The 10,188-nt window shown below is 36.5% G+C and overlaps 1 protein-coding gene across 2 annotated transcripts in view; it reads left to right on the forward strand.

The window, feature by feature from the left end:
* The window catches only part of LOC129263916 (PAX-interacting protein 1-like), a 31,846-nt gene extending 28,299 nt beyond the window's left edge, over positions 1–3,547 (forward strand). For both annotated transcript variants that reach the window (XM_064100651.1, XM_064100652.1), the window contains exons 18-19: positions 311–370; positions 1,312–3,547. In XM_064100651.1, coding sequence (XP_063956721.1) covers positions 311–370; positions 1,312–1,337 — 86 coding nt within the window. In that variant the 3' untranslated portion in view covers positions 1,338–3,547. The remainder of the gene's footprint in view (positions 1–310; positions 371–1,311) is intronic.
* Positions 3,548–10,188: the final 6,641 nt, after the last annotated feature.

The raw sequence follows: 10,188 nt of genomic DNA on the forward strand, positions 1-10,188 counted from the left end.
TTTTTGTAACATATCACAGACACAGGTGACAAGTGTGACCTTCTAGCTCAGATTTTTAAAAGTCAAATCAATGTTAACCAATCACTTTAAGTCTGATTAAATGTCATACTGAAGTATAAACAAACACATGATATTTATCATGTAATTTAATTGAGAAGCTGTACATTTGTGATTTAAGACATGCTACTAGGAATTTCAGTGTAAATATTAGTCAGCAACCATGATGATTATGTTCATAGGTTTTTAAGAAATTGAGTTTGCTTGCTTTAGTATATTCACTGTAATTCTTTTTGTATTGATTTCTTTCTAGATGTTCACAATGCTGAGTTTGTTCTTACGGGAGTCCTTCGTCAGCAGCTGGATTATAAGTCATATCCTTTGAATATTACTTTTTAAAGATTTGATAGTTTTCAATAAAGTGAGTAAAGATAATGAAACAATTACAGGGACTTGTAACTTACAATCAGATGTTGTTTTAAAGAGATCAATTGACTGGAGCGACTAGACCCTATATCTAAGCATTATATTCAAAGGGTACTAGTTCTTGTCATGGAATCTGAATGTTGTGTGTAATAATTCAATAATAGGAATCAAGTTTAGATTCAAATTTTAATGTTTTCTTGCTAAAATCTCCAGTAAATGGAGAATAAAGTACTACATGTATTCATGAATCAAAGGAAATTTTGAATAACATTCCTAGACCTTGTATTGGGTTATTGCTCATAGATAGTATTAGTAATTCAAAGGCTGATACTTGTGTCATTTGAAACATGTTTGAGACTTGATGACTGCTATAACTTTTATTTCCCATTAGACCAATCCCCTCGTGTATGCAGCCTCCAATCATGTATCTTCATATATCACTCAATCTTCAATTATTATTATAGTCGTCATTATGATAAGAATTATTGTAGTTGTTCTAACGGTGTAGCGTGGTGTAGAGGTTCTGACTTTCGCCTTGTAATCAGAGGGTCGTGTGTTTGAATCCCACCATGGCCTAGTGTCCTTTGGCAAGGCGTCAATCTACAACTTGCCACTCTCCACCCAGGTGTTAAATGGGTACCCAGTAGGATGTGAAAGCCTGTGTTAGTGTGTCTAGCAATTAAGTCTTTGAACACTTGTTAGAATGCTCCCCAAGGAGTGGAGAAGGTGCATACATTGTATGTGGGCATGCAAGGATCCGATGACCGGGGTAAAAATATATCTGTAAAGCGCTTAGAGACGTTGTTCCGATGTGTTAAGCGTGATATAAATGCGGAATATTATCATTGTTAGTATTATTATGATTATATTCTCCTTGACCTAGAAATACATTTAGATTTGATCCTCGTATCTGAAGCTGGTCAACCAGAGATCACCAAAACAAACCGAAGGCTCGCTTCTTGCTTGTGGCTTGTGATTGTAACTGCTGGGCGCATGAAGATCTGGGACAGTATTCACTTTAAATACTTAACATGAGTATTTTACCTAGATGTTGTTCTATGAAGTAACATGTCAATTTGGTATTCAATGTTTTAATTTGGCTGAGTTTTTCAGACAGCTAGAGTGACCAGTTTGTGTTTTAATACACAATTATCCAAAGAACTATCTTGTGGTGTATCCGAAGTAACACATTCATTTGTGTTAGCGGCTTTACAGCCATTAGACTTGATTACCCAGCATTATTCTCGATACTCCGGACAATGTGTGTCCTGTTTAGCTTTCACGGAATATCCTTTGCTCAATAAACTTTATTTGAATTTGAGTTTAGGAGCCATTATTCACGAATGTATATTTGTGCAGATAACCCATGCTTTTGGGTTAAGAAGAACACTGGATAGACTTGTTAATTGATCCCATTTCATCTTGAGTTATGCTAGTGTAGAAAAGAAGCAAACGGCTTTTACCTCCTCTATCAGCCCTTCCCATTCATTATCTGTGATGGTTCAGATCAGTGTGCAGACAACAGGAAACATGGGAGCAGCAGGTAATTTAGCCCCTGGAAATCACCATTCATCACAATGTCAAAGCTTATCCAATGATGCATATATCGACAGGAAGTTTTGAAGAGTAACCCTTGAAAATGAAATATTAATATTTGGCCTGGCAGACAGCATGCACAGACATGGCACATAAATGATATTTTAAAGGTTTTGATATTGTACTTATCTAATCATGCGATAATGATAATGAATGTATTGATCAAGTTTATTATAACAAGGTAGTGCAAATTGTATTATTTTGAAATTATGGACTATTCTCAGTTAAATTGAATATGAGCAATGCACATTTCTAGCCCCCCCCCAAAACCCCCCCCCAACAAAACAAAACATGTGCCAAACATTTTCTAACTTCATATTCCAGAACTTAGTTAATTAATTATTATATACAGCTCTAAGGTATGCCCCTATTTAACTTTCTGAAAGGATAGTAGCTATCTTTGCTAATCTTCCTGGTTGTTACTTCACACCTGTATCAATTCAGAGCCTACACCAGTACTCTGTGGATCACAAGAAAAATAAATTGGATTTTTAAAATGACCCCTGACAGACAGCATGCACATTGATGTCAGATATAAAATTACATAAATAACTGAATATGTTATCACTTGACCGATAGCTAATATATTGGACATTCTTGGAACTATGGTGACTGTATATAAGTGTCTTGTGATATATTTTGTATCATTTTTTGTGTTGTTGTTATCTAGTAGTCACATGTATCTGTTATATGTCAGATGAATCTAGTTCTGGAAATTGATCCAATAATGCAAAGATAGTTGGGTTAACTCAGATTTCATGCTCTTTTGGACAAGTGAAAATAACAAGATATGTATGAGATCATCTTTAATGCTTTTTTTATACCATTTTACACCATATGATTTTATGTTTCATTTTTTCCTTTAATTTGGCCTACCTTTTTCATTAACTTTTGGAAGGTTTGCAATATGATTTAAAGGTTAATTTCCACCCCAGAAGGTGTTGATTTGAATAAATAGAGAAAATCAAACTAGCATAATGCTAAAAGTTTCATCAAAATCGGATGTAAAATAAGAAAGTTATGACATTTTAAAATTTCACTTATTTTCACAAAACAGTTATATGCATAACTCACTGACATGCAAATGAGACAGTTGATGATGTCCCTCACACACTATTTATTATTACTTTTTTTTTTAAATTATACAATATTTAATTTTTTTACAAATTTGACAATAAACGCCAGCTTGACTGAACGATAATGCTAATTTCAAATGTTCAAGGACGAATTAATCTTTGATTCATTTGACAATGAGGAGAAAATTAGAGTATTTCATACAATAAAATAGAAAAGAAATAGTGAGTGGATGATGTCATCAGTCTCCTCATTGGCCAGAGGAGTAGACTAAGATAAAGACAGATAAAATTCTTCAAATCATTCTGCATCTATTTAGAACCATGATACATTCACCCATTAAATTATATTTACTGCATTTCTGTATGATATGTATAAAACATTTTATATGTAAATATATAATGTCTTTGATTTTTTTTTAATGATTGTAATAAAATCTATATAATGAATGGAACTCTTCATGATCTTATTTAGGTGTTGCTGGGTTCTTTGTGTATAGTTAACTGGTTTGATGGATGTGTCTTTGTCACATGAATGGCCTTGTGACAGATGTGTGGATGAATTACAAGTAACTCTGCCTTAGTCAAGTCTTTTGGAACCAGATAACTTTTTTTGACTTCGTCTTAAAAGAGAAATATGACGCATGTTTTGATTAATCAGGGGGGTGTTTCACAAAGATTTAAGTATGACTTAAATGCCGACGCGTACATGATATGCAATGCGCGATCTCATTGATAGATTTGCAGTAGTGCGCATCCTCATGACATGATCTGACCAATGCGGTCATGCCTTTCATACCGTACGCAACTTGGTATTTAAGTGCGACTCTAGGTCATACTTAAATCTTTGTGAAACACCCCCCTGGTCTATTAAAAAATTGCTTTGATTTATTAGACTCATGGAAGATTGACTTAGGAACAGTTACCTGTAAGTTATATTCATACTCAATGTGTAGGAGATTATATGAGTTATATGAATGCTATTTTGTCTTGTGGATGTGTTTGTAATGAGTGATTGTGTTTCTTTTCAGGTGCTAGTAAAATTGTTTGGGTTCTCTTCATGTGGGTGAGTGTTAATGTGTGTGCATGTGAGAGGTATCCATATTTTTGCATGTGTTAATCTGTGTAGAGGTGTTTAGTCTAGGTGGAGATACATGTGTGAGGTATTATATTTTCCGTATTGACTCGATATTCTCGTAGGCATTTTCCTGATGATGTAGGCTTCTGTCTGAGGGTTGCGCGTGTGTGTGTGTGGGGGGGGGGGTGCAGAAATTCAGATCCAAACTCCATTGATATGAGGAAACCCTAAAATTTCAGGAATATCAAAATTAATGACATGCCAACAATTTTCATCTCTGTGACTGAAGGAGTGTAAGCATGTAATGATATTTTGTTTTATTTAGCATGTTTTGGGCATCTGTTTGAGGTTGAATGAGGGTAGATTATACAGTGTGTATCAAAAAAAGTTTACACTTAGAAGAAATCCTGTAAAATTAGACATTTGTGATATCCTGAACATTTTTCCGCATTTTAACATTGGTACATATCCATTTAAGCAAATGACGATTTAACTGTTGAAAAATATTTCCGCTTGAGTGAGCACCACTTTTGAAAAGTTAGTGAAAAATTATTTGCGCAGAACTTTAAAATAGCTATGCGAATAAAAGTAGACCTTAATCATGAATGGAATTTAGCTAGTAAAATTGATTTGAAGATATCTTTACCTTTTTAAACTTGTTTCCTTGCCCAAAACACTTTGAAGAGTGCATTGCGCCCCACCCCACTCCTCCACACACCAAGGCCATCGTAACGATATTTGTTTTACACTGAGCTGTGATTTACATGAAATGGCTTAGGCTTGATTTTCATTTTTTTAATCATTGTCAAGCTTGGGAAAGGTGTGGAGAAACGGGTATTAAATGAAAAATGAAATGTAAACCCACTTTAGATGATAAAATCTTAGTGAAAAAATGCTGGAGATGTCTGATATAAGCTTTTGTTCAGACTCAGTTATGTCCTCGGATCCAGCTATCACAAAATGGTAAAGGTTGTGCTTACTAAGTGTTGATATTTCAATTTGGGTGGCAAAATTTTTACAAAATGCTTGAATGTATCCGTCTTCTTTCAATTGACTAAAGGTGCAAGGGAAATGTATGAGGAATGTTTCGCAGGGTAAGTTTGATTTCGCGCTTTCCCCTTGACACAGCGTGAAAACGAGCATTTCTGCGCAAACAGATTTCTGCGAGCTTTACTAAAATGGACAGTGCTAACTCAAGTGTAACATCCTGTCAAAACTTTTACTTTCATTGGATAGATGAGACCCAAACCCAAGATTATATGTGAAAAAATTACCCACAAGTTGTATATTTTTGAATTCCCAGAGCTTTTTCAAAGTGTTAACTTTTAAGGGAATGGTGTGGATGTAGTCATGAGAAATGCAGATCCCCCCCTGTACAAGAATGCGTGTGTGAGCATTTGAGTGTATGTGTTCATGATATGGATTTATTTATATATATATATATATTTTTTTAATTTTTATTTTTTTGGGGGGGGGGGGTTGAGATTTTTTGTCCAGCTATAATTTTTTTTTGTGGAGGGTATGGATGCCCTTTTTAAAGGCACACCTATGGGATTGGTGGGTGTGTTTATGAATGATGAGAGTGTGGTTAGACAAGGAGTTGGTGTGATTTGTGCAGGATGAGGGTAAGTCTTGACCAGGAGTGGGTGTGTTTGTGCAGGATGAGGGTGTGTTTAGACTAGGAGAGGGTGTGTTTGTGAAGGATCTGGGTGTGTTTTATAGTCTCGCTACGTGTGGTGTGTTTTTGAAGGATGGTGGTGTGTCTAGACTAGGAGTGGGTGTGTTTGTGCAGGATGAGGGTGTGTCTTGACCAGGAGTGGGTGTGTTTGTGCAGGATGAGGGTGTGTCTTGACCAGGAGTGGGTGTGTTTGTGAGGGATGAGGGTGTGTCTACACTAGGAGTGGGTGTGTTTGCGAGGGATGAGGGTGTGTCTAGACTAGGAGTGGGTATGTTTGTGAGGGATGAGGATGTGTCTAGACTAGGTGTGGGTGTGTTTGTGAAGAATGAGGATGTGTCTAGACTAGGAGTGGGTGTGTTTGTGCAGGATGTGGGTATGTCTAGACTAGGAGCTGTGCAGGATGAGGGTGCATGTGTCTAGACTAGGAGTGGGTGTGTTTGTTATGGATGAGGGTGTGTTTAGTTTTTGAATGTGAACAGGTGGGATTTGTCTAGTGTGGTGCGAGTGTGAATCCTGGTGTGTATGTTGATGTTTTTTTTTCTTTTTACTAGTTTTTTTCAATTTCCCCTTCTCTTGTATCAATATGATTTGCAGGTTTTTTTTTTTCTTTCTGTATCCTATTGCGCCAAAATGTTAAACGTTCATTATGCAGATTTGTATATATTATGTTTGTTTACGTATGCGTGGTATGTGCATGTGTGTATGGGTGTTAAGGTGGGTGTGTATGTGTGTATAATTATGTAAAGTTATGTTGAAGCTTGATTTAAAATGGGATGCAATGATAATACATTTAGGTTGATTTCTGTTTTCCTGCAAATCATTTATATAGCCATTTAACATTAATTAGTATTGAAATACATAGAGGGTTGGGGACTCAGTTGAGTTATTTTTTTTTTTCAGATATAAAAGTATAATTTTAAGGAGTTTCATTCCGTCCTTATTTGCTTCAGTTCTTGGTAAATATATATGTACTTTTTTGCATATCCTTGTTGATATGAAATGAAGATTTGTATTTTGTTTTGTATTCATCTGCAGTTTATGTAATTCATTTGAATGAAATCCTTAATAAAAACATATTGAAAAAAAAGAAAAAAAGTTTAGTCTAGGTATGGGTGTGTTTTTGAATGATGAGAGTGTGGTTAGACTAGGAGTGGGTGTGTTTGTGCAGGATGAGGGTGTGTCTTGACCAGGAGTGGGTGTGTTTGTGCAGAATGAGGGTGTGTTTAGACTAGGAGAGGGTGTGTTTGTGAAGGATTTGGGTGTGTTTAGTCTCGCTACGTGTGGTGTGTTTTTGAAGGATGGTGGCGTGTCTAGACTAGGAGTGGGTGTGTTTGTGCAGGATGAGGGTGTGTCTTGACCAGGAGTGGGTGTGGTTGTGCATGATGAGGGTGTGTCTACACTAGGAGTGGGTGTGTTTGTGAGGGATGAGGGTGTGTCTACACTAGGAGTGGGTGTGTTTGCGAGGGATGAGGGTGTGTCTAGACTAGGAGTGGGTATGTTTGTGAGGGATGAGGATGTGTCTAGACTATGTGTGGGTGTGTTTGTGAAGAATGAGGATGTGTCTAGACTAGGAGTGGGTGTGTTTGTGCAGGATGTGGGTATGTCTAGACTAGGAGTGGGTGTTTTGTGCAGGATGAGGGTGCATGTGTCTAGACTAGGAGTTGGTGTGTGTGAAGGATGAGAGTGTGTTTAGACTAGGAGTGGGTGTGTTTGTGAGGGATGAGGGTGGGTCTAAACTAGGAATGGGTGTGTTTGTGAAGGATTAAGGTGTATTTAGGAAGATGTGGGTGTCTTGATGGATGATGTGGGTGTATTTGTGAAGGATGAGGGTGTGTTTAGGCTAGGAGTGGGGGAGTGGGTTTGTTTTTGAAGGGTGTGAGTGTGTTCAGTATTTAGATTGGAGAAGCAAGGGAAATAGTAGTATGCAGGGCTCGCTGCTGGAGCAGTTTGCTAATACTGAAGTGGTATGTTGGTGTAATAATGGTGCATTATGACAGTGTTGTCGTCTTTGTCGGAGAGGCGAGGGTGTTGGACGGGTTTGGATGTGTCTTTGTCAAGACATCACACACACTACACACTTTATCAATGTTGTGTTTAGTCTGGTACTTCAACTCCTGCTACTGGGTTTCCTGCTCCTACAATATTATTCCTTTAAGCAGATAACATCAACCTGTATGCAGTGTATTTTTCTACTTAGTCGTTTCCAGACTGATATTTAGTTTCCCAATCTGCCAATTAGAACTTCACAGTAACCTTAACAACACGCGTTTTATCTCCAGTACCGTGATCAAGTAAACTCAACAGCTCGGTTGCCTAGAAACGCTCAACGCTCCGTATATCATGTGAGTGATAATAAGTTAGTAAACAACACGTTTAGAACGAAGATCATGAATTAAAGATAAGATTAAAAAACTCAGTATGAAGGTGGAGGAAAAGAGTCAGCTTATTGTAGAAGTTAAATGCAGTAGCGAATTACCGATTGTTTGATATGAAAAAAAAAAGGAACCATTTCAATATTTGTAAGAAAAACGAAACTCTTATGAAGAAGAAGACTGAGTAGTAGGAGCAGTAACAGAAAAAGAAGAAAGAAGGAGAAGAAAACAATCAAAGGTGGGAGAAAAGGAAAAATAAAGATGAGCAAAAGAAGAGAAGAAAAATAACAAAATAAGACCCCCCCAAAAAAAAAAGGCGGGGAAAGAGAAAGTGCAGACAAAAAATAGTAGAAGACGAAAAACTATAATAAAATTGAACAGAGATACAGTATGGAATGGTCCAAGAAGCAAAGAAAGAGATAAACGTATACATGATTTCTTTGTCTATTTTCCTATTTGCAAAATGGAATTGAGAAAAAAAATCCCAGTAAATTCGATGGGATAGAGGAAGATTGAGAGGGAAAGAAAGAGAAAAAAAAAAGAAGAAAGAGAGAGAGGGGGTTGGGGAAGAAAGAGACAGGTACTGGCCGGGAAAGGGGGAGGGGTGGAGAGAGGGAGGGAGGGAGAGAGAGAGAGAGAGAATGAGAAAGAGGGAGAGAGAGATAGACAGACAAAGGGGAGGGGTTAAGATTAGAATTAGCTAATAGATAACGAGAATCGAGACATCGAACATTTAGATTGAACGTAAGATAAATGTGGTTGTATTACACGTTATTGTCAACAAGAAAACAAATGACGCATTAACAAGAGCTTAACAGAAATTATCAAACCGACGAACTGTTGCACGAAATTTATTTGCAATCGATTTCAAATATCGTTCACAGATTTGCGATGGACAGGCTAATTGCAACCATGTATCTTATTATTATTATTATTATTATCACGTATGAAATAAATATATATTTTCATTTTAAGAAGCAATGATCATTTTCAAAATTGCGATTCATTGCTGGACTTCTGTTGGAGATTTTCATCTGACTAATTGCAATTAGGCCCTTGGTGTAAATGACATGTAACTTACGTAAGAAACAGCTTTATGAATCATAATCCTAAATGATAGCTAGTGTATGATGATGCACACAATGACACGTCACTATGGATGTTAGAAACTCCTCTTTATTATCTTCATTCAAACAATAGTTAAATAGGCAACTCCTTAAAGCTTATCAATATATTTACATAACTGTTCTTAACATACGTGCATGGTGGGTGGGTTGGGTTATTAGTTATAAAGTAATGTGTAAATATGCAATATTTCATTATGGGCTGAAAGAAGTTTTATCAACTTAGTATTCCGCATAACTGTATTATATTCTATCATTTACTGATTCATATATTTTTTTGGTGATCCAACCCTACAAACATACTGCTTCAATGGGCATCCAATTTTCCTATCATATAAACGAAGTATTTTGCATTCATTTTTTTAAAGTATGATACGTCATGTGTATATTGTCTCATTTTTATACTTTGTAATGTTTGTGTATTCTTGATTTTGCATGTTTTTAATGGAAAATAAATGAATTCAATTCAATATCAGTTTATCCTGTTTGTTGATATCTAGATTCAATTCTTGATATCCAGTATTGCCAGGTGTTGACCAGTGGCGTAACAGGCGGGGGGGCAGGGGGGGCAAGTTGCCCCCCTGGCAGATTTCACCGGGAAAATAAAAGAAAAACGGGAAAAAGAAAAAAAGGAGGGAGAAAGAAAGGGAAAGGGGAAGGAAAGGGGAAAAGGAAAGGAGGAAAAGGAAAGGGAAAAGAAAACGAAGAAAAAACATTTTTTTTAATGGAAAAGGAAGGAAAGCGGGAAAATGTACGAAAGAAGAACATTTGAGAAAGAACAAATCATTCCGAAATAGGCCTATGTAATGCAATAGCAAGGTGGGAAATGAATTAAAAGATGACA

The sequence above is a fragment of the Lytechinus pictus genome, chromosome 6 (genome assembly GCF_037042905.1).
Source record: "Lytechinus pictus isolate F3 Inbred chromosome 6, Lp3.0, whole genome shotgun sequence".
NCBI lineage: Eukaryota > Metazoa > Echinodermata > Echinoidea > Temnopleuroida > Toxopneustidae > Lytechinus > Lytechinus pictus.